Source organism: Saccopteryx leptura, chromosome 11 (genome assembly GCF_036850995.1).
Source record: "Saccopteryx leptura isolate mSacLep1 chromosome 11, mSacLep1_pri_phased_curated, whole genome shotgun sequence".
NCBI lineage: Eukaryota > Metazoa > Chordata > Mammalia > Chiroptera > Emballonuridae > Saccopteryx > Saccopteryx leptura.
This window is the reverse complement of record NC_089513.1, coordinates 20,608,002-20,634,142: the sequence shown is the minus strand read 5'-3', so window position 1 is coordinate 20,634,142 and position 26,141 is coordinate 20,608,002. Positions and strand designations below refer to the sequence as shown.

General features: G+C 38.1%; 1 protein-coding gene across 3 annotated transcripts in view; it reads right to left on the bottom strand.

The window, feature by feature from the left end:
• The window catches only part of DYM (dymeclin), a 303,872-nt gene that overhangs the window by 217,816 nt on the left and 59,915 nt on the right, over window positions 1-26,141 (bottom strand). For all 3 annotated transcript variants that reach the window (XM_066352275.1, XM_066352273.1, XM_066352276.1), the window contains exon 6: window positions 15,655-15,727. In XM_066352275.1, coding sequence (XP_066208372.1) covers window positions 15,655-15,727 — 73 coding nt within the window. The remainder of the gene's footprint in view (window positions 1-15,654; window positions 15,728-26,141) is intronic.

Sequence of the window (26,141 nt, the reverse complement as noted above, 5' to 3'; positions counted from 1 at the left end):
CTCAGTGGTAGAGCATTGGCCTGGCGTGCAGAAGTCCCGGGTTCGATTCCCGGCCAGGGCACACAGGAGAAGAGCCCATCTGCTTCTCCACCCCTCCCCCTCTCCTTCCTCTCTGTCTCTCTCTTCCCCTCCCGCAGCGTGGCTCCATTGGAGCAAGGATGGCCTGGGCGCTGAGGATGGCTCCATGGCCTCTGCCCCAGGTGCTAGAGTGACTCTGGTCGCAACAGAGCGACGCCCCGGAGGGGCAGAGCATCGTCCCCTGGTGGGCAGAGCGTCGCCCCCTGGTGGGCGTGCCGGGTGGATCCCGGTCGGGCGCATGCGGGAGTCTGGCTGTCTTTCCCCGTTTCCAGCTTCAGAAAAATACAAAAAAAAAAAAAAAAAAAAAAATAAAAACTACTAATATGCTTAAAATAAAAATTAAGTCAACAGAAAATATGAAACCCTTTCCTAGTCATTAGTTCTTATATTTGGGTCAGGTATCCCATTATTTTCCTATCTTCCCATCCCATCTCCTCCTGAAGGAGAAGTCTATTAGTGTATAATAGAAATAATTACCAGCAGTACTCTGCTTTAAAGATCCACTCTAAATAAAGCCCTTATGTTCACATCTGTTTGGTTATAATACAGAAAGAAACATTCAGATTGTAAAACTTTTTTTTTTAACATAAAATGGTTAACTGGGGGAGAGTAAGGGAGGGGAGTAAAGAGGGACAAATATACAGTGATGGAAGATAATCTGATTTTGGGCAAAGGCCACACCACACAATCAAAAGTTCAAATGCTATAAAGATGTTCACCTGAAGCCTATTAATCGATGTGACCCCTTTAAATTTATTTTCAAAAGAAAAAGATAAAAGGAGAAAAACAGATTTAAATCTTTTTTTTTTTTTTTAACAGAGACAGAGAAAGAGTCAGAGAGAGGGATAGACAGGGACAGACAGGAATGGAGAGATGAGAAGCATCAATCATTAGTTTTTCGTTGCACATTGTGACCCCTTAGTTGTTCATTGATTGCTTTCTCATATGTGCCTTGACCGTGGGCCTTCAGCAGACCGAGTAACCCCTTGCTCAAGCCAGCGACCTTGGGTCCAAGCTAGTGAGCTTTTGCTCAAACCAGATGAGCCCGTGCTCAAGCTGGCGACCTTGGGGTCTTGAACCTGGGTCCTCGGCATCCCAGTCCGACGCTCTATCCACTGCACCATCACCTGGTCAGGCCAGATTGTAAATCTTAAGAGAAACCACAGTGTAGGGAAGAAAACAATGGCTTTTCAAGTTGATAGTCACTTTACAATGAGAATAATGGCATATCCTAGATCTTCTATCTCTAGTGTCCACACTCTCAAGGCCAACTCTGTAGGTTCAGGAAAGCATGAACAATAAACAAATTATTCCTGTTTTATTATGCATACTTATTTTATGAAAGACTACTCTTGCTCTCCCAAGATTATTATCCCCTTTTAGAAACAAATCTTATCACTTCTTAGTCTTTTGGCTAAGATCAAGTATAGAAACAAATCTTAGATCAAATAAAAAGGAAACAAAATTTTGGCTGAAAAGGGAGCACAACAGGAATAAATGCATCAAGAAATCTTCAGTAATTGCAAAAATTTAAACCCGATTATCATGGGAAACAGTGACATGCTAGCAAGAAAGAGGGAATCTCAACACAGTGAAAATACTAATAATGCCAAAAGAATAAAAAAATACTTTTGCAGAACTGAAATATTCATGGAAAGTCCAAAGAAAAATACTTACTAACTACTTAAATGAGGCTTATTAAACAAATTAAAGATGACTTGATTCTAGAACTAGGTAAGCTTAAATTCTATTTTAAGGAGTTATTACCAATAGAAATATATTTTAATATAAAGTATACAATACACAAGAGGCCAATTCAATTGATCTAACAAAGAACAAACAGAATAATCTGAATAGAATGATCTAAATTCTAAATGAATGATCTAAATTCCATGTAAATTAATCTTTAAGTGAAGGCAATCACAACCAAAATTCTCACTGGATTTTTTTTCAGGAACTTCACACGTTGACTCTAAAATTTTTATGAAAGAATAAACATATAGCTAAGTGTATCCTGAAAATGCAATAATGCTGAAGAAATAAAAAGTGCCATAAAATAAACCAATAGAATCCAACTGAGAATTTCATGTATATGTGTATATATGGAAACAATATACACTGCTCACAAAAATTAGGAGATATTTTATCACTTCATATTCATTTTTAAATATCCCCTAATTTTTGTGAGCAGTGTATAATAAAGATGGATCCACAAACAAATGGAGAAAAAACAAATTGTACAGAAGATAGTGCTAGGAAAAACTGGCTTATGTCATAAAGAAAAATAACATATCAAGGACCTTCTACAGGTGAAGTAAGGCCTGGATGTAGATAGTAAAACTAAAGATAAAAAAGAAAGAGTACAATGATAACATTTGTAACACAAGCACATTAAAATGGCTATTTATGGGAAAGTACCTAGTAGAACTTAACATATAATAGTGTGTACTTAACAAATATTAAGCGGAATGTACAGGCCATTTACAATTCTATATTTAACAAACTGAATCTACTAAAGTTATCTGCTTGAGAAACTGGATATGTTTCATTAATTTATTTTAAGTTTTATTGATAGCTTTCTGTTTTTTAAAAAGATTTTTTTATTTATTGATTTTTTTTTGGGGGGGGGGGTGAAGAAGTGAGTTGCTTCTCATATGTGCCTTGACCAGGCAAGCCCAGGGTTTCGAACTGGTGACCTCAGATTCCAGGTCGACACTTTATACACTGTGCCACCACAGGTCAGGCTCATTAGTTTTTATATTATTGCCACTTTCAAATCACCATCGACTTGGTAGTTTAAAGCAGCACAAATCTGTTACCATACAGTGTTATAGTTGCAGTACAGGCTTCAAGGGGTAAAAATCAAGGGAGAAAGCAAGCTGCTTTCCATTCTGGATGCTCCAGGGAAGGATCCATTTCCTGCTGGTTTGGGAGGTTGGCAGGATTTAAGTCCTCCTGGCTGTAAAACCCAGGTCCCCAGTTTCTGGCTGGTTTCAAGCTGAGGGTACTCCCAGCTTCTAGAAGTCACGTCATTCTTTGACTCCATGGGTCCCCGCCTCCAATAATGGCTCTGAATGACTCCTCCTAGTGCCTCTCTCTGACCCACCCCTTTGGTTTCCCCTTCTACCTGTAGGGACTGGTGTGATGAGACTGGGCCCACTAGAAAAAGAAAGGACAGTCGTCCCATCAAAAGGCCCCTAACTTTAACCACATCTACATCTAGTAAAAGATGTTGCCTTCCATTCCTACTTTGCTGGGTGTTGTTTTTTTTTTCAGGAATGAATGTTGAATTTGGTCAAATGCTTTTTTCACATTGCTGAGATATCATGTGCTTTTCTCATTCCTTGTGTCAATGTGGCATATTATATTGATTGATTTTCAAGTGTTAACAATATTGCATTCCTGAGATAAGCCCAACTTGGTTATGATGTATTATCCTTTTCATATATTGCTAGATGCAATTTGCTAACTTTTTAAAAAATATTTTTCTGCTTTCTTTTTATATGTCATTGTTAGGCTTTGGCATCAGGGATATGCTGGCCTTATAAAACCAGTCATCCATCTGCTTCTGAAACACTATTGAAATATGTACTTCGTGATGTAATATTTCCAGAGATAGCAGAACAGTATGTACTGTATGAAAGAATATACATGCAGATGCTAATATGCACAAAATAAAAGTAGTAATCCTGGGGTGTGAGATTATGGGTGACTTTTTTATTATTTATAATTAAAATTTTTAAATTAAATTTATTGGGGTGATATTGGTTAATAAAATTATATAGATTTCAGGTGTACAATTCTATAATACATCATTTGTATATTTTATCATGTGTTCATCAACCCAAGTTAAGACTCCATCCATCACCATTTATCCCCCATCCTCTCTTCTACCTCCCCCTACCCCGTTTCCCCTCTGTTAATCACCATACTGTTGACTATGTCTATGTTTAATTTAAATTTATAAAATAGAAGAGGCATAAAGAAAATGAGTGAGAGAAACATTTGCTTCAAACTGGTTGTCTCTACTGGAAAATTTCCTGAAAAAAAATCATAAGAGATGGCCTGAGAATAATATCTAATCTCATTTTAACCTTGTATATTTCATGAACACTTTTATGTGTTTAGATTTTTTGAACAATATAAATGTACCATGTATTTGAAAATTAAATTGATCAAGAACTAAAATACAAGACTGTCATAAAATTGAAATTTTATTAAAATCTGATGACATATTGAAATAAGAACAAACAAAAAAAACGGAATGACACCGTGGTATGTTGTAGGGGTCATCAACCCAAATTAGAAAACCTCAGACTTGCTTCTAAGTTCCCTATTAAACTCTCTCTGTTATCTTCCAACAAATCACTGCCTCTGGGTCTTGGTTTTCTTATTTGTAAATAAATACATTCAACTAAATTATCTAATGTCATTTCTTGCTGTAACTTTCTATAAAGCTCAAAAAAAAAAAAAAAAAGAAATTCAAAGCAATGTCAGGTTCCTAAGAAAACAAAATATAAAATATATTAATTGAGCTATCTTACATGCCAAATAATCAGGGAAAATGGCCAGACAGCCCAATACTTGAAAGAAACCAAAATTCTACCATGCTGAGTGTGGTGGTTTTTAAACGATGAAAAATGTTTTAAGCCAACAGATCTTTCTTGTTTTAATGTCCTTGTATAATCTTCAGAAGATTTTCATTACACAATCACCAAAACAAAGTCAACTTTAAAAAGCCAAAGTGTTGCTTTGGCTGCCATATTATCCCAAGAAATTTCCACCATCTGGCTGAAAATGTCCTAGAACAAACTACCGTTGGAGCAAGTTATTAATTTCATGTGAAGAAAAAAAAAAAAGACAGGCGCCATGACCTTGCACTGCTCTGCTAGGGCAGAGTGGAACGTTTGGATAAAGACAAAAGCCTTCGTGAAATGGGTGTTAGTGTTGGCTAAGGGCAAAGTCAACGAATACAGAGGAAAAAAACATCCTCTTCTGACTTACTATTGGATAAGAAACTGGAAGGTACTGTAAATGGAACGTAAGTTTAACAAAAACAACTGACAAGTTCAAAGGATTAAGACCAAAATTTAGAAATATCACTGTCATGCCAACATGGAAAGTCTAAAAATAAAATATAAGGAAAGATTAAAATGTAGCACAGTATATTACAGATACTGTCATAGTAGTGATGGCTAGTTTTAAAAGTCAACAAAATCAAAGACATGGTATTCCTCCTCATTTATAACACGTCTTAACAGTGGAACAGAAAGTACCTGGAGTTAGGAGTCAAGAAACATGGATGCTCGTCTTAGAACTGTCACTTATTACCTTTATCAGCTACCTGTCAACTTCATCATTTATAAAAATTAAGGAGGTGGATGAAATAAACTCAAGTATCCATGTTTTCATGGTTTCTCTGAGAACTAAGACTATATATGTAACAATGTATCAACTGTATAAAATATAGCCACAAATTTTCTTAAAATGAAGTTCAGCAACCAAAAAGAGCTCTTAAAAATATCCTACAAAATCAAAAATTCATATGGATTAATAAAATGGATAAATTATAATGAAAAAAATATACCAAAAAGGTTACATAAATGTATAGATGTCTAAAATGCGCTTATACCAACTTAATATGTTACATTCATAAAACAAGAAATAATGAGTGAATAAAAGCTCTCAGGAATTATAAGTGATTGCTAAACCTGCACCAAAAGTTAGAAATGGCTTTTAAATACATGAAGAGATGTTCAACCTCACCTATAATGAGAAAGTGCATATAAGAATCACAATCTAATTTCCATTTCTAACTTACAATAAAACGTATAATACACAATATACACAAGGCTCTGTGAAATGGTTTTGGTGGGGCTATATTTGATATAATCTCTATAAGGAACCAATTTTTAACCAAATTATGTAACATCTTTATCAAATTTTAAAATGTAAGCACTTAATTTCTATTCTAAATTTATATGATGACTATATACATATATTATGTACATATAGTCAATCATATAAATTTAGTATATCCAGACAATGGAATATTATTTGGTGCTAAAAAAAATGAGCTAATAAGCCATGAACATGGAGGAACCTTCAATATATATTCATTACTAAAAGAATAAAGCCAACCTGAAAAGGCTACATACTGTATGATTCCAACTATATGACATTCTAGAAAAGGCAAAACTATGGAGAGAGTAAAAGGATCAGTGGTGGTCAGGGTTTGGGGCAGGTGGGCGTGATAACTAGGCAGAGCACAGAGGGTTTTCAGGGGAGCAAAACTATATGATACTATAATGCTGGATATGTGTCATTATACATTTGTTACATCCATAGAATGTACACCACTAAGAGTGAACGCTAATTCAATGTAGGTTTATTAACTCTAACAAATGTAATACTGGAGTATGGGATATTCACAGTGAAGGAGGCTGTGTGCATGTATGGGGTCAGGGACACACGTGAACTCTGCACTTTCTGCTCAATTTTGCTGTGAACCCAAAACTGCTCTGAAAAATAAAGCCTATTAAGTTTTAAAAAATAGTGCTACATTATTTAGAAATATAAAAGTAGGATTATAGTAAAGGTTTATATAAACCACCAGAATAGCTAAGAATTTAAAATGATTGTCTCTGGGGAGGAACGAAATAAAAGGAATAAAACAAAGAACATTTGTTCTCATCATCAGGCCTCTGTGTTATTTGAGTTTTTTCTCAAGCCATTTGCATACATATGTTAACAAGTTAAAATAACTGTATCAGTTTCAGTGACTAGTGGTAAATATCCAAATGTAATGTAATGTGGATTATGCCTGAAAAGAAATTACTTTGTAAAGAATTCATTCATATAGGTGCCACAAAAAAAAAAAGAAAAAGAAAAAAAATCAACCATTTGTAATTTGTAGTTAATTTCAAACAACCTCATTCATATTTTGCCAAACGTGTTAATAATAGCAAAAGAAATCAACAAAAGCACCTTGTATCAGTCTTGCTTCTTTAAAAGAAAAATTATTTGAAGGCAGAGAGAGTCAGTCCTGCCAAGTGACCCTAGGAAAGTCACTTCCCTTCTCTCTATTTCAATAACAGATATAAATTGAAAGTGCTAGGGTAAGTTTCTTAAAAAGGTTTAATTCAAGTTCTAAAAATCCAATGATGATATGACTTCGAATAGCCTGTGACTTATAAGGAAACATGCATATGCAGGCAAAGTAGTAGCCAGGACTCAGGTCTTGCTTCTGCTAATCTTCACACCCAACTCCAAGCTAAAACCTGTCCTCCCAAACAGCTTAACTCAACAGAAACTGGCTTCAGTTCCCACACAGACTCTTCAGCCTGTTCTTGTGAATCTCAGGCATCTTATATCCTGTGACCACTATACTTGTTTATGACCAAGTGCCACTACTTTTTCTTGAGAAGTTTAAAATATGAAAAATAACTCAGAAGCAAATAAATTCAATGTTTTTCTTGAGTACCCAGTAGGTATAAGATAACACACTATAAAGCATTTTAAAATTTTTTATGAAAGCATCTTCAAGAGTATTTCTTTCGTCCTCAACACTATCCTGAGCAACAGAGTAGCAGTGAGAATACTAGACAGATCTCATCCCAGGGTGAGATGCTCCTCTCAGCTGCGGGCCCCGCTTACTGCAGGTGAAGACATGAGGTATTAAACTATCAACTTGCCTAGCGGTCTCTTCAATAGCTATGTGAATTGGTCTCCCAACTCATGCACTTCAGTTTCCATATCTAAAATATTAAACAACTAAACTCAATGTGTGCAAATATCTTTTCGAAGTGATGATCTATGATCTATTAACCCCAATTTGACAATAATTTTACAATAAGAAAACTGCAGCCTAGAGGGACATCGATGGTTAGCTACCATCTGCCTACCAGTAGAGCTAGGCAGGATTCAGACCCTATCTTCTAATTCAGAATCAGTGTTTTCTGTACTACAGAATATATCCTATACTTGTTGGCAACAGCCAGTTAAACATTTATGAACAATCTGAGCACACCCCTTGTAAAATAAACATTTGTGGTGCTGGATATAATTTGCTCAGATGTCTTCAATAAACCAGGTTACACAGCATAATCAACAGTTCAAATGCTATAGAAATGTTACCTGAAACCTATGTACTCTTAAATTTAATTTTCTAAAAATCTTTAAAAAAAAATTTTTAATGGGATATTTTCCCTCCTGAGGCACCAGAAATTCATTTTCAAGCTAAAGGCTATTGTGACCTTAACATAAAAACAAACAAACAAATACAAAAACAGCCCAAACTGTAATGGCACATGAAAACACTATCATCTTTAACTCATAAATGCCATAAGTACCTAATTCCAGCAGAAGGCTATACTAGACATTTACCTGACAGCACCTATAACTGAAGTGCTGGCCTGCTTTGGCCACCCACCCTGTTGAGGCTCCATTTGAAGAAGTATTTGGGTATCGAACTGCAGGGCTATAGAAAGGCATTTTCCTAACAGTCAGGCCCTTCGCTGCCAACCACAGATCTCTCCAGTTCCTTCACTCTCTTCCAACAACTTGTAGACTTCAGTAAGAAGCTGTTTATGGCTCTTCAGGTTCCTGAACCATGTACTCACTGTTAGCACCAAAAGTTTTCAATATTCAAATTTTCCACAGTATAACATCTAAGCCAATACCATTAGTCTAAGAGTTGAATCAATGTACATTTGATGTCATTTTATTACATTTCAAAAATCCTGTGGATAAAGTTAATTTCATAGATTCTTAATCAGTTTAATCTCTTCCAAAATACTTTAAAAATGGATTTTAGAGAAATAACTCAAAAAGTATACATTGTTCTTTTATATTCTAATAAACAGGGAACCCTAAACATAATCAAACCTTCATTCCTGCTCACATACAAGTTTTTATTCCATCAAACAACCTAGCTTCTTCACCTCTAATTTCCCACAAACCCTCTGCTCCAATCAAACTAATGTACCGTGTTCTCATTGCTCACACCCTAGAGGGCCCCGTCCAGCTCCTTTCTGCCTCTGAAATGACTGAGCCCCTGCTAATCACTGCAGCTCCACATGACTGTAGCCTTCACCAACTGTTCCTCTTGCTGGGCTATCCTTCTATGTAACTATCCATCCTAAGCTCTTCAAAAGTCACTCCTGTCTTTGCCCAGAACTAGGCACTGTACTGTGCTTGGTACAGTACAGACACAGAGTATATTCACAGTATATGTTTTTGAGGATGAACTCAATGAAAAAGAAATTATTATACTGTGAAGGGATAATATGGGAACTACTGAGATACAAGCTGATTGTCCCTAAACTAAATAACTCTACAATCATCAGCATTTATAACCAATTAGTTCATTTCCCTAAACATTGTTAGATGTTGTTTCTCAAGTGTTTCAGCTTCCAGCAGTCCCTTTCTAACATTTACAAGACACTGAACTTTTATAACATCATGCCCCAACTTCAGAGGACTTTGAACCAGTAGTACCCTTGCAATGGAACACGCCTTAGCACAATGCTGTGTTCCCATACAGACAAGAGGCTGGGAAACAAACAAAATGCTGTAAGCTCACTGAATAGGCAGTACCCTACTGAGTGGCTAAGTCAATAATTACTTTTCTGAGAGTCAGGCTAACCTGAGTACTAGTGATATAGCAATGAGCAAAACAAGTGCTGGCACAAGAAGAATCTTTGTTTTCATGGCGCTCACATTCTAATTGTATTTGAGAAATACAAGTAAAAGCAATGATAGACAATATGGAAAGCAGTGATGAGTACTCAGACAAAAAAGGAAGCATGACTACAGGACAGAGTGCTATTTCAGGGTAGGCAGAGCAGCTCTAAGAAGCAGACCACTGAGCAGAAAAGAAGCTTGGAAGAGGTCAGGTCATGAGCCATGCAGATATCTGAGGGGAGATAAGGGAAAAGAAGAAAAGGGCCTGACTGGTGATGGCATAGAGGATAAGAGTGTAGACCTGAAATGCTTATGTTCCAGGCTCAAAACCCTGAGGTCGCCAGCTTGAGCACAGAGTTGCCAGCTTGAGCGCGGGATCATCAACATGATCCCATAGTTGTTGGATTTAGCCCAAAGGTTGCTGGCTTGAGCAAAGGTCACTGTCTCAGCTTTAGCCCTCCAATCAAGGCACACATGAGAAGCAATTAATGAACTAAAGTGATGCAACAAGCTGATGCCTCTCATTTCTCTCCCTTCCTGTCTCTCTCTGTGTCAGAAGAAGAAAGGAAGAGCAGGAGGGGGAGTGGGAGGGACGGGGGGAGGGGGAAAGGGAAGGTGGAGAAGAAAGGGCAAAGGCCCTTGGAAACAGGAGTGGATGGGCAGGTTCCAAATTAGCAAGGACACCAGCTGGTGTGGCCAAGATTAATAGAAAACCATGTCCTTGAAAAGTAGACAAAGTCCCACTACGAAAAATAGGCACATGCACTCCCTGACAAAGGCAGTGAAGGCAATAGATACGAATACCTCATCTTTATCAGTGTGTAACTAATGAAAAGCTGGGTAAGGTTTCTTAGATTAAAATTATAGTTTAGAGGAGAAGACAAGATAGCGCTGGAGTAGGCAGACGTACCAACATCCACCTCCCAGAACCAAAGTGGATTACAAAATAATTTTAAGAACTATCATCTGGAAAAACCAACTTTGGACTAAACTAAGAGGACTCTTCAACCAAGGAACACTGAAGAAGCCACACCGAGACTGGTAGGAAAAACGGGAAATGCGGAGAGGGCTGCCCAGCTCCCCGGAGTGAATGGCAGCCGGGAGAGACTCGCGTGCCGGGAACTTAGTGTATCCCAAGGTTCTCTTTACCACGCTACAGTCGCAGAGCTCCAGGGAAAAGCAACCTGGTCTCATCTCTCCAGGCAGAGGAGAACAGAAGCTCCATCTCCACACTTGCTGCAGATGGCTTTTCCAGTCTACCTGAATCATTACCAGCTAGAAGCAGCGGTCATTGGGACTTGAACGTGAGCTGCAAAGTATAGAATGGTGACAACAATTCCAGTGCCATGCGGACTTTTCCTGGATGTGGACTTTTCCTGGACTCCTGCTCCTTGTGACATCTCCTAACGGACTGAACTGGGGTTGGGTTACATTTTTCAGGGACTTGGCATGGTGTTGGTGCCAACTTGGACTTGGTGAACATGTTAAGGACACCACTCTTTTATGGAGTCTTGCTGTATTGGCCAAGAGTTTGCTTAAAGGCTTTAAACACTGTAAAAAAAAAATAGAAGACTGGATAAAGAAGATGTGGCACATATACACTATGGTATACTACTCAGCCATAAGAAATGACATCGGATTATTTACAACAAATGGTGGGATCTTGATAACATTATACGGAGTGAAATAAGTAAATCAGAAAAAAACAAGAACAGCATGATTCCATACATTGGTGGGACATAAAAATGAGACTAAGAAACATGGACAAGAGTGTAGTGGTTGGGGGGAGGGGAGGGTAGGAGGGAGAAGGGGAGGGAGAGGGGGAGGGGCACAAAGAAAACTAGATAGAGATAGAAGGTGACAGAGGACAATCTGACTTTGGGTGATGGGTATGCAACATAATTGAATGACAAGATAACCTGGACATGTTTTCTTTGAATATATGTACCCTGATTCATTGATGTCACCCCATTAAAATTAATAAAAATTTATTTATTAAAAAAAATTATAGTTTAAAAATCTGCAAATCAGGACCAGGCTGATTTGACTCGGGAGAATCACTGAGCAGCCTCAGTGCTCAATGAGTTCACGGGTTGATAAAGGAGAACACACAAATGGTCCCCAGAGGAAGCTGTATGTTTGCCCTGGGGCCAACAGAAGGCCCACTTGGAGCAGACCAACAGGGACCTGCCCAGAGTGGTGCACTAGAGAACAGGAGTAGGGTCTGTTCTTGACAATGGCATCATCATTTACAGATAGCAGTGATAGCTTTGAAAAAACTATAGTGAGAAAAACAGATAAAAGGACATAAAAATAAAAAGGTCAATTTCTACTCAAAATAACTTTTCTTTCATAATTTAAAAGCATCACAAGGAGTCTCCAAAACATAAGTTTGGGGCCCCTAAATTCTAACTGCTTCTATACTAGGATCCCACCTAATGGGGTCGCCACTCAACCATTACATAAACACTAAGAACTGACAAATGATCATAAATTCTAAGTGTTCTGCCAACCACATTCTTTCCATTATACTATCTATTAGTGTTTTGAGGAAAATACCGTTACTTCACTTTATTCCTTTCCCACTCGCTTCTTTGAGATCAAGGAGCAGGTATAAAATCAGAGGCAAGGCTTTACTTTTGGAAGACATTTCAATTCTAGTGGGATCAACCCAACATACACAGAAAAATGTCAAATCATGAGCCTGTGCTTGACTTAACCTTTACTTTAAATATATAATGCTGAGAGGAGTTAAGGAAGGAATCCTGTAAGATGTGCAATTTTATTCTGACTTTGAAGATTAACACCTCAGAAATTAATATTTTTACCAAGAAATCCAAACTGAAAAGCAGTATTGATTAACTGTTTGTAAGTAAATTTTCAACACAAATAATTCCTTCAAATTCTGGTAGTTTATCTAAAGCTACTGCAGTGATCCTGTTCTCTTTAGTTTATAAGATCTCTACATCATATCCATGTTCTCAGTAATTCCTTGCTTTCAATATTAACAGAATGATTTCACAGTCTCATAAGAAACGTTTAAGCTAGTTTGGAATTATCCTCGGTGGCCAGGAGACTTAGATTCTTCTTGCTGCTCGCCTGCCAACGCAGCTCTGGCATGCCAATGTTAACGTGAAAGTTCACGGCAAGACGGATGATGCTCAAGTTGAAAGTATCCTGGTTTCCATACGTTAATAATAGTCCTCCTTAAGTTATAAGCTGATCCGTAACGCTGCACTACAGTTACAGTAGATGCAACACTGAAAGAGTAGTTTGGTTTCACATGGAAACGGTTACCAAGACAAACCTTCTTGGAGGATGGAGTTCCAAGAATATTAAATCATAAGAAATGGTTTCAGCAGCTGGTTAAAGCTGAGTGTACATAATACAAGACATCTGGTTGTCTGTGCATTTTCAGTTCATTTAAAAAGTATAAACACATTAAAACACTGAAATGTTTGATACATTGCAACACTGACTGCTTGCTCCCCAAGAGTGTTTAAGCAGCTGGTCTAGTCATTGTACTCAAGCCTTATTTACTAGCTAAAACAATTTACTATCTCCGTTCGCCTTAACTTCAACAAATTTCATCAAGGAAGGGAAAAAATGTACTCATTTGGAAGATATCACTGGTATTTGTAAGGGTGTAATATAATAGAGGTCATGCTATTTTTTAAAATTAAATTGGGAACACATGAGGCGTCACACACACTATGACAAGTAAAGAGCAGACATGTGTCCCCCTCCCAGATCTGACCATATGCAACAGAAACCTAACCACAGTGGCTTAACCAAAGGACAGGGTTATTTTTTTCATGCAGGAAGAAATCCAAAGATAAGCAATCTAGGGTTGGTGTGATGGTTCCATAACATCATCAATCTCCCATGTTCCTGGGATGCTGCTCTTTGTATGTGGCAGTCGTCATCATATTTTTAAGCCGGCCTAAGTGCTGTCTCCACATTCCAGGAAAGAGGAGAAGGATAACCAGCAAAATGTTGAAGATACGCGCTCTGTAAGCTCAGCCTTCTGCTTGCACATAACTGACACAAACTGTCACGGGACCACATTTCAGGCATATTCAGTTCCCAAGGTACCTGAAAACTAAGCTGGGCATACACTGGATCCCCCCAAATACTCAATCTGTTAGGAAGGTGAGAAAAGGATGTCAGGCATGCTAATAGCTGCATCTGTGTCTGTCACAAATGTTCAATATGCATGGGACATTCCCTCCCACTACCTTCCCTATCAGGTGATTCCTCAGGTAGCTCAGCCCTACTTCCCAAGGAGCACATCACCAGGCAAATCACATCAGGTTGGTGGTTCTCATTTCTCAATCTATTACAAGTCTGGATGCTGCACTCATGCACGACAGAGGCCGCGAGCCCATTTTCCCACAAGCACCTGTTTTTCCTTTTTGGACTACAGGCAAATAGCACATTTCTAATGACATCCCCATGTAGGCTGACACTCTATGATGATAAATCTTAAAATCTACTTCTTTATTTAAAAAATAATTTCTTTAAAATATGCATTCTCAACAGGGCTATCACCTCACCCCAAGAGAATGAAAAGTAGTTCTTTGTGGTGAAAAACGTCATAGATATTATAATGACTTATGGCCCTCCAAGGGAGAGAGGCAATAAAGAAAAAAAATGTCTAAAAGGGCTCCTCAGAGAGACAATTTAAAAAATAGATGACAGTAACTGCTTTAAAAATAAACATTTTGAATCATGCTAGAGTTGTATTTAGTTGTAGTGACAGAAATCCAGTTAAACAAGTAAGGGTCTATTTTTCTCAGATGAGAAGGTCAGAGGTGACAGGGGGTGAAGGGACAGGTTCTGGATGACTGGTTCAGCAGCTCAATGGCATCAAAGCAGGTTTTCTGTGAGTCTCTTGGCTCCTGGTGCCAAGATGGCCAATAGCTCGAAGGACCACATTCCAGACAGCAGGAAAGAGGGCCGTTTAGAACAGATAGGACCCCTACTTGAGTCAGGTCCCCTTAAAGAGCTTTACTTGCCTGACCAGGTGGTGGCACGGTGAATAAAGTGTCGGACTGGGATGCTGAGGACCTAGGTTCAAAACTCTGAGGTCGCGGGTTTGAGCACAGGCTCACCAGCTTCAGCACAAGGTCACCAGCTTGAGCATGGGATCATAGACGTAACCCTATGGTCGTGGCTTGACCCCAGAGGTCGCTGGCTTGGCTGCAGCCTCCCGGTCAAGGCACACATGAGAAAGCAATCAATGAACAACTAAGGTGCCACAACCATGAGTTGATGCTTCTCATCTCTCTCCCTTCCTGTCTGTCTGTCCCTGTCTGTCCCTCCATCTCTCTCACTTAAAAAAATAAAAGAGAGAGAGAGCTTTACCCATAGTTTCATTGGAGAACTTCCCCCTAAATCTCATTGACCACATCTAGCTTCAAGAAAAGATGGACATGAAAATCCAAACTCTCCAAAAATTGACACAAATAAAATCAGGAAATAAGAAAGAAGGAATAACAAATGATGGGTGAATGACTAGCTGTGTCTACCACACACCTGAACAAGCTTCAAATTGCTTTTCTCTTAAACCCTTGCTTTCAGAGATCTATAAGATCTCTTATTACAGAGATTAATCTAATTATGTGCCTATTATATGCTTAGTATTGCTAAAGAGTTTGATTATTTCCCCCTCAACAACTTAAAATTCTTGTTTTGATGATGGATAGTCAGTTTAAATATTATTAGGCAAGAGAGATTAAAAAAACAACAACAAACCTCCATGAATGTATAACCCTTAAAAGGCATACATAAAATTACTACCCCAAGACCCACAAACTCTTCAACATGATCAATTACCATCTTCAATATACAAAGAAGATAAAACAAACCCTGGCAATAGCCAGAACTTACAAGAGTGGAATATCAGTGATTAACTGCATCAAACAGCAGACTAATTCTTCCAAAAGATCTTCTGAGTCAGAAGCTGGTAAGACACATAAAAAGTTTGTTAACTAAGGATAAAACAGAATGAAGTTGTTTAGAAGTTCAGTTTTCATTCTTAATGAGAATAAGAATAGGGATTATTACATAAACAGACGTTAATGTTGAATAAAATCCAAATCATGAACAAGCTAGCTTCTATTATCTAGTAAAGAAAATTTTTAACACAATTATACAGTTTTTAATGCTTAAAGGTATCTTATGATTCCTATAGGCCAGTAGTTTTCAAACTTCTTATACTGCACTATGTTTTTCTGAATGAAATCTTATACTAATATCAAATATATAAAATATATTAAAAAACCAAGCTGCCCTAGCTGCTTTGTTTGAATCAGGAGTAAAGTACCTGTATTCCCTCCCCCAATAAATATTTGACCTTGCCCTTGATCTTCTTGATAGACCTCAAAAAAACTTTCCAAACCTGTGGGGACTCCACAGATCACAGACTGAAACCAAGTAAGAAACCAAACACCTCTTTATAGACAAAAGCCAAAAGTAAAATGGATTTCCAAGTTACAGAACAAGTGGCAAAGGCAGGCTGCAAATTACCAACCCAATGGAAATGCTCCTCTGTCCCAAACTGCTCTTAGTGACTTCTGGCTTTGGACAATGCTGACATACCTACTCCACGAAAGTCTTTATTCCCTCAGTTCCTAGTTTCTATGACACCTTATTTCTAACACACCTCTCTTTCTATTCATTCCCTGTATTCACTTCCTTAGGACCTTCACCCATTGGAATGTTCCCCAGAGTTCCACCATTGGCCTTCTCCTCTCTTCTCACTCCTTATGATTTCCTTTATCAATCATAACTTGTCTGCTGGTGATTCTAAAATCTAGTTTTTCTCTTGGCCTCTCCACTGAACTTCATTCATATTTTTATATCCAATTGGTGCTGGCCGTCTCCGCCTAGATGCATCAACAGTACTCAAGCTCAACACAATCAAAACTGAACTCACCTGTCCCAACACTTCAAACCCACTTATTTGTTCTTTATTCTCCTTTTTGGTTACTGCATCAGTTAACCCAAACCTAAAACATAGATACTCTGTCTCTCTTACTCATCTCAAGGTCCTCTCAATTGCACAGTCACCTCTGTTATTTACTCTTTTCTTTTTTTAAAATGTTTATTTTATTGATTTTAGAGAGACAGGAAGGGAGAGAAACAGAGACAGGAACAACAATCTGTTCGTGTATGTGCCCTGACTGGGGATCAAACCTGCCAACCTCTATGCTTCAGAACGATCCTCTAACTTACCGAGCTATTTGGCCTGGGCTGTTATTTCTTCTTTTCTTCACTCCCTGTCATGCCCTTGTTCATTATTTCATGATTTCAGTTCAGTTAAACAAGTACTGAATTAAAACTCACTCCTGAACTTCTTTAAACCTTTCTACTAGTATTCCTCCTTCTAAGTTTACTCCTTTCCAATCCAAACTCCAGATTGTTATCAAAGAGACCCAACTAAATTCCATCCTTTCAGTCCCCTGGCTGAGTTAGATCTTTTTCAGTTGCTTTAAGCTAATTACTAAAAAAACCCTCCAAGTTCTCAAGTACAGCAAGCCAGACCCTTCAAGATACAGGCTCTGTATCCCTTTCTACAATACCTTCATCTCTCATCATTATTCCCTTGACATTTTATATTCCAGCAATACCAATCTATCTGTTACATGCCACTTTATGCTTCCTCTCTGCCTGGAATGGCCTCCAACAATAAAAACTTAATTTTTAAAGGGAACAAATCTTGCCCTAGCAGAGTGGCTCAAAGGGCAAAGCATCATCCCAGCACATCAACATCACAGGTTCAATCCCCAGTGAGGGCACATAAAACAGGCAATCAATGAGTATACAAGTAAATGGAGTAGCTAAGTAGAATGGTGAATTGATGCTTCTCTCTCTCTTTCTCTCTCTTTCTTCCTCCTTTCATGATTCTCTCTCTCCTTCCCCCCTCCTATCTCAAATCAGTGGGAAATTTTTTTTTTTAATAAAAAACCCAATCTTTATCCATCTGAACCACTCTAAGTCTTCATTTCCTCCATAAAACCCAGCTCTCTTGCCTCACCTTGAACAAAAATAACCATCTAGACCAGTGGTCCCCAACCTTTTTTGGGACATGGACCAGTTTAATGTCAGAAAATATTTTCACGGACCGGCCTTGAGGGTGGGACAGATAAATGTATCACGTGACCGAGAAAAGCGTCAAGAGTGAGTCTTAGATGGATGTAACAGAGGGAATCTGGTCATTTTTAAAAATAAAACATTGTTCAGACTTAAATATAAATAAAATGGAAATAATGTAAGTTATTTATTCTTTCTCTGCGGACCGGTACGAAATGGCCCACAGACCGGTACTGGTCCACAGCCCAGTGGTTGGGGACCACTGATCTAGACCACATGCCTTGTGCACATGTCTTTCTCTGCTTGTTTTGGTTACATTGTACCATAATTTCTCTCTACATGTAAGCAGGCCCCTATTGGACTCTCTATTTTTCAGTGATGATGAGTGACAAAGAGCTTGGCATGTGATATATACTCAATACATGTTTGCTGAACTGAACCCAGCTGTCTAAGTATAAACCGAATGGTTTTTCCAAAGCATCAAAGCACTTGGAGTCTCAAAAAAGTTTAGCAATTCTTTTTTCTAGACCGCAATCACCTGGTAGTCAGAAATTATGAAGAAATCCCTTCCTGTCTTGCCATAAATAGAACTGGCACAGTAACCCTGAGAGGTGAGTGCCAAGCTTGAAGAGAACATTCAATCACAATGAACACACCAATCACGGCTAACAAGAATACACACAGCAAGAATCAAGTCCAACAACCACATGAAATCTCACTCTAAAAGAGGTAGGTGGATTAGCTTATTAACTCACTTATTAGTGAAGAAAGTAAAACAAGGAAATAAGTAACATTTGTCTCTGAGGCTGCAGGATAAGGAAATCTAACTAAAATCCTTGTTATCAAAGCTATCCAACGTAGCCCACGTGAGTTAACAACCTATTTCAACAGGCTGATATGCTGGCATATAATATATACTTAATACATATTTGTTAAACCATCATTCCTTGGCTCAGCCTACAGAATGTAGTGACCCAGACCCAAGAAGAACATTTAAAATCATTCACTGATTCCTTAAAGAACATTTCAGACCAAAATGAGTTGGCCAGTTGAATGCTACGTCCCTGCTCGGCCAAGCAGCCAGCAGTATTTTAATTACAGAAGGTGAAGGAATAAGCACTCAGGATCCACAGATGGTGCCTGATTGCTTTATTTTTCTTCCAGGGGTATAAACACACCTAATTTTTCAATCTTAAAATAGTGACAAGAATTTTTTATTTGGTTCTATGTGCCATCCAAGTCATGCCTTCGGCCAAGTTTATAGCTGGGTCAATTAAGGAGTATATTCACAGCTTTGTTGTAAATTTAACATAATGAAAATGATTTAAAATATATATATTTCATACAAGTAAAATGTAATATCTATATATATAAGGCCAAAGCTCTATAACAGACCAATAAACGAGAATAAACAATTTCCAGCTGATATCTCTGACAACTTCCATTTACTGAAAAAAAAACAAAACACTATAAGCAGAACACTATATGCTTGTTTCTGGGCTAATCTAGAAACAAATAATTGCATATGAAGTGAAGAGTGACAAGATTTGATTGTTTACTAGGTTTGACATTAAGCAACTCACATTGCATTATTTTCCAAGCAGTATTTACATCATTCAGCCTTCATATCAGTATAAATATCTTTCTTTCTTAGTTTCAAACAAAAATAAAAAAATATAAAGTCACTTGCCAAAATTTATAGTAACACACTCCTGCATTTCTCACAAAAAAGATGATCTTAAAAGTCCCCCAAAATTTGAATGACAGTAAATTGAGGTTCTTTGAGCAAAGGACTCTGCATGGACTCAGTGTGTTTATGGTATTATGAAGTTTCCAACTCAGTTTTCTCTCTTAAAGTACTTACTTAAATTTTTAATAAAATTTATGCCTCTATAGCTCTAGTCAAATATTTTAGTTGTTTAAATCTTAGCTTCTGGAGATAAGATTAACAGCTAACATTTACTGAGTACTCTACCTCGGAGAGGGACTGTGCTATTTCATTCGCTTATACCACATTAATCCTGACAATAACTAGTAAGGGGTAGGTACGAAGAGATTAGTTTACTTACTGTAAGGGCAGAGCCCAGATTTGAACCCAAAATCTAGACACTCAAAGGAAGAAAAAAAACCAAATTATTTTTAAAGCCCTGTTTCATACAAAGTTGGGGGGAAAAATCCAGTCAACCCACCCATGTTTAACTAAAGACCCTGGTAAGTGGGTGCTATATTAGGGTAGCAATCTGAAATACCACATATTAGTTTACACATCGTGGTGGTATAGTATACATTCACTGACACATAACAGATGTCGTTGATTTAAAGATCTAATTTAGAAGAATTTCAAACAATGAACAAATATAAACTATTATTGTGAGTATTATGTAGAGCTAGGTCACTGAAATCCCAGGGTTCTCTCAATCTCAAGCCCTCATCCTGCTTCTCTGATCTCAATGAACATCACCAGAGAAAGAAGCAAAGAAAGACGATATCTGTGGTCCCTTATGGCTCTAGTAACCTATACCTGAAACTAAGCTTCGGTTCCTAGTCTTTCTGTTTGGCACCTATTCGCTACCAAATGCTAAGAGACCACACTCTTACTTTGGCCCTAGGGAAGAGTAAAGAATAGTAGCACAATGTCATGATCAAATATCTTCCGCCTGGCCTGTGGTGGTGCAGTGGATAAAGCACTGACCTGGAATGCTGAGGTTACCAGTTCAAAACCCTGGGTTTGCCCAATCAAGGCATATATGAGAAGCAATCAATGAACAACTAAAGTGAAGCAACTATAAGTTAATACTTCTCACTCCCTCCCATCCTCTCTCTGTAAAATCAATAAATAAAAATCTCTAAAAAATAATAATAATCAAATGTCTTCCATCATAGTGGGAGGGTAAGAGGAAGAAAAGATTCAAAAAACATTCAGTTGAAAAAGGGGAAAAAACAGCACTGGTGGAAAACAAAGAGGTAGCCAGAAAAAGCAAACATATGGGTCATATAAATCAGGTTATATGTAGTTATTAAAAGAAATAGTAATAGAGACCTAATCTTTGTTGTTTTCTTTACATTAATAAAATCAAACTGTCAGTTTCTCAATGCTGCCCAATATCACACTGTGCCAAATACAAGACCTAAAAATTCAATAAAAAAATAACAGAGCTATATTCCAGAAACAGTTAATAGTGTGCCTGAAAATTTTAGAGCAAAAATGACTTCCTTAAAATGAAAGACACATAGCTAGATTATATTTACTATAAATAGATTCAGAAAACCATGATAGAATTTGTTATTATCAGTTTCAATTGTGAAGCTAATATTGGAATTACCACTCTATATTAAAAGTCATACTTATACTTCTAATTAGCAAAATCAAATATGCCTCTATCATTAATCATAAATTAAGGCAAAACGAATGGACTCCTTTTCTTCTAAAAATAATATTGATCTATATTTTAATATATTACAATATTTATAAGCCTATGTCCCACGCCATTCCAATAAAATCTTCAATAATTCTGGTTGTCTGCTATCAAATGAAAATTTCTAATTATCTTCAAGGATAATACAGTCTACCAGGTTTCATTATAAAATGTGCCTATTAGTCAAGTTTAATTGATTTTGCTTCACTGATAATATAAAAGAAAAGAGGAAAGAAAGAGATTACCTATTATATGACCAAAGACCAAAGAACAATTCAGGAGCTCCTAGAAGTACACTGATTTTTGTGCAAAGACAGATCGCAAATCTTACAAATTAATTTTTTTTTATGAGAGAGAAAGAAGAGAAATGAGAAGCATCAACTTGTAGTTGCTTCACTTTAGTTGTTCACTGATTGCTTCTCATATGTGCCTTGAAGGGGCTGCAGAGGGCAGTGTTCAGGCCCGTGATACTGGGATCATGTTAATGATCCCACACTCAAGCTAGCAACCCCACTTTCAAACCGATGAGCCCACACTTTAGCCAGTGACCTCGAGGTTTTGAACCTGGGCTGATGCTCTTGCATGACCACCAGTCAGGTGTTATATGTTAATATTTTAAAAGAATAAACCCATGCTTTCTTTTTTCTCTGAGTTACATTTTTAGCTATTGGGTTTTCTTTTTTTCTTTTGGCATTACTTATCTATAACTAATAATATTAAACTGTTTTAATATAAAAAGTTTGTCTTAATAAAAGTCAAAAATAAACAAAATAGAAACCACTCACCCACCCAACACACAATTTCAGGTTTACCTCCTGAGGTACAGCCTCCCAGATCCTAGGGACTAGCTCAGGTGAAGAAAACAGAACAGTGAAACCCTGTGGCCATGGGAGCCAAAGCACCTCGGCCATCGGAAAAATCAAAGCTAGCTTCAAAGGCGATCTACCTCCATTACGTTTAGCAAAAGGAATACATTATAAATCTTTGAGACTCCAGTGTCAAGAGAGGGATGGAAAGAAAACTAGTTGTGTTTTAGAGAGGAATGATTATGGATTTTTTTTTAATTTCCACAATTTCCTATCTCATATAATTTTTTTCTTCTGTTTTGATCTCTCACAAATTAAAAGCTTTTTCAGCTGTTTGGGACCCCTGGCTCTGCGTTTACCTGCCAGAGGAAAGCAGCCACTGGTGGAAGCTCTACGTGCGCAGGCACAGCCTGCCACATGGTGAGGCTAAGCTATTTCATTCAGGGACAACCAAATGTCAGTAGCTAAGTCTCTTCTTTGTTTGCTTTTTAATATTTTTTTTATTTTTCAATTACATTTAACATACAATAGTATATTAGTTACAGGTGTATAACCCAGTGATTGGACATTATATAACTTACTAAGTGATCACCCTGATAAATCGAGTTACCCGTCTGACACCACACATAGTTATTAAAATATTATTGACTATATTCCCATGTTGTACTTCACATTCCTGTGACTATTCTGTAACTACCAATTTGCATTGCTTAATTCCTTCACATTTTTCACCCATCTCCTCAGTCTTCCTCCCATTTTTCACCCAACCTCCCCACCCTACCCTCCCCTCTAGCAATCACCAGTTCTCTCTCTGTGTCTATGAGTCTGTTTTTATTTTGTTTGTTCATTTATTTTGTTCTTTAGATTCCACATATCAGTGAAATCATATGGTATTTGTCTTTCTCTGACTTATTTCATTGAGCAAAACATGCTCTAGGTTCATACATGCTGTCACAAATGGTAAGACTTCATTCTTTTTCATGGCCAAGTAATACTCCATCTTTATATATATACTCAGCTTTTTTATCCACTCCTCTATTGATGGGCACTTGGATTACTTCTACAACTTGGCTATTGTAAATAACACTGAAAGAACACAGAGATGCATATATTCTTTCAAATTAGTACTTTAGGTTTCTGAATAGACACTTCTCCAAAGACAGCCAATAGATATATGAAATGCTGCTCAACATCACTAATCATCAGAGAATAAAGCCACAATGAGGTATCACCTCATACCCATAAGAACGGCTATCATCAATAAACCCTCCTTGTTTTTTATTTGTTTTCTCCAGAAGAGTATCCACTGATCTTCCAGTGGGAAAGGGAGTTTGGTGGGTAAAACTCATGTTAGGATTCTAGAAACCAAGTCAAGAAATCTCCCTTTCATTTGTAGCCTTTTTGCTTAAGCCTGTTTCTCAGTATTCCACATGCTCCTCTGTGCCTGAGTGCTCACGTACTCAGGGAAGTCCTCTACAGAGGACAGATTCTAGCATCAAACTGGGGAGGGGGTGGTCTCATAACTGTGCATGGCAGAGCAGAGGATCTGTGCATCTAACTGCTTCTTTCAACCAATCCTCCGGTTGTCTGCCTTCAGATACGTTGGCACTTCTAACTCCTAAGCCTTTCCAGGCTTCCGAGGCAAGAACTGGAGTACTTTTCTCCAGAGTTCTGCAACCCTGAAGACATTCAGCTTTCAGCTTTCACAGATCAGTTAAGTTCATCATTGCCCAATTTACAACTTGCAAAATATTGTTAACATTGTATCCCAATTTCATACTCTTTAACCTAGTAGGAAATTCATGACTTTTTACAAGTCCCTTACTGATATTTTATTGCAGTTTCAGGAGAAAACAAAGATAGAGTTATGTTGAATCCACTATGCTTGAGAGCAACCCCACAAAATAAATAGTTTTTTGAAATAAATTCATATTGAACCATTTTATGCAAAGGAAAAGCAGTTAAGCAAGACTTCACCTGGACTTAACAAGTCCTTAGTCTCGGTTCTCCCCACAAAGCTGTGCCAACTGGCTACTATGCTCCTCGGGCCCACGGACCACGCTCTCCCAGCTCTTGGCAGGTGGCCTGCCTCCAGCCCCCCTCTGCACCTGCGCAGTTGCCCACCCATGGGACAGGTAGAACACTCCTGCAAAGCAAACCTGTACTCCCTCCCTTGCTCCTGACCCTGGTGCCTCCCCTCTGGACCTTCCTTTCAGCTTACATCTTCCCTTTTCCCTCTATCTTCAATGTCTCAATCTCCACAGGCTTCTCCTCCTCATTTAAAAAATTTTAAAATATTTGTAAAGAAGCTGTAATTGCCTTCTGCTGGCAGAAGTACAGTGGAATAGTTACTCCAAAGGGCCCTCCTGTACAAAACAACTAGTTCTTGGCTAAAATATATTTTGTAGTGCATTGATGGATTTCCAGAAAGTCAATCTCCAAGGACCCCAGCACCACAATCAAAAAGAACCACCACCAGCGAACAAACTGTGGCTCGCTTCCAGAGTAAAACATGAGCAGCAAGCAGCTCTGAGGGAAGGGGGGCCTGAGGATGAATGCCGACGCGAAGCCAATACTGGGAGAACAAGCTTTCAGCGGATGGCAGGGAAAAGAGGCTGAACCTGAGATGCCACTGAGCCAAGAACTGCTGAAGGAGGGTGAAGTGGCCTCAGGTGGTGCAGCCTCTGGGTTCCTTATTTGGGGCTTCATATTAAGGGAAAACAAACACAAGCTCATAATCAACACCATCAAAACCATAAGGAAACAAGCCACCATAAGTGTTTGCAGAAACCAGTAACAGATTTAGACCCCTAAAGACTTAAAATATTGGTACTGTTTATGAGATCCAAAATGTAAAATAAATACCAGTTATTACCTTGGCAAGAATGGGGCATAATCCCAAGAGAGAGGAAAGGAAAATTCACACTGAAGGCAAAAGGAAAGGAGAAACAATTTTGTGCTACTTCATAGTTTTGCCTAGGGCTGGCTTTGTCCCCCAACTATTCTCAAAGGCATAAAATAGTGGAAAAAGCTATCTCTGCATAATAATACAAATGTTCTCTAGCAAACAATCTACTACCACGTCATAGAGCCTATGGGAAAATGTTCAAATATGAAATCCTCACAAATTTCGATTATAAACTGAGAGCTTATTGAGAGTCACATTACCCTCATAAAGATGGCTCCCCTGGATATGCCAGCAACATCCATTTGATCACAGCCGTTTTCAATGAATTCGAATAAACAAAAAAATTCAGCATGCTATAATCACCCAACAATCCTAAAATGCCTCAGTTGGCTTTGTTCAATTATTTGCAGATGGTCTTTAGTTCTGTCAATTCAACCTTCAAACTACCTGTACTACTGTATATTATCTGTCCCTAAACAGTCCTTTATACACCGATTCAAATATTCACATATTATTAGCTGAGAAATGGAGGATTTCAGCTACTGCGTAGTAAGGTTCCATATTTTCCCATTCAGCAGTATCTATGCAATCATTTAACTGTATCACACTTTTATAAATTGTAAAAATATGTTGGCAGAAAATATAAAAAAGACATACTATGTGTCATAGTAGAAGTCTCAAATAACAGCATGTAAGACTAAGATGAAAATAATCACATACATCAAAAACAGCAGGTCTCGCCTGCCTGTGGTGGCTCAGTGGATACAGCGCTTATTCAGAAAGCTGAGGCTGCCAATTTTAAACCCTGGGCTCGCCCAGTAAAGGCATGTACAAGAAGCAATCAATGAACGACTAAAGTGAAGCAACTATGAGTTGGTGCTTTTCACTATCTCTCTCCTCTCCCTCTCTCTTTCCTGTCAAAATCAATACATAAAAATAAAAAAAAAAAGAGGCAGATCTATAACTTTAACATTAAAAAGATATTCACTGGACTTTGGCTGGAGGAAACAACTCTAAATAAAAAGAACTGGGCCCTGGCCGGTTGGCTCAGTGGTGGAGCGTCGGCCTGGTGTGCAGAAGTCCTGGGTTCGATTCCCGGCCGGGGCACACAGGGGAGGCGCCCATTTGCTTCTCCACCCCTCCCCCCCTCCT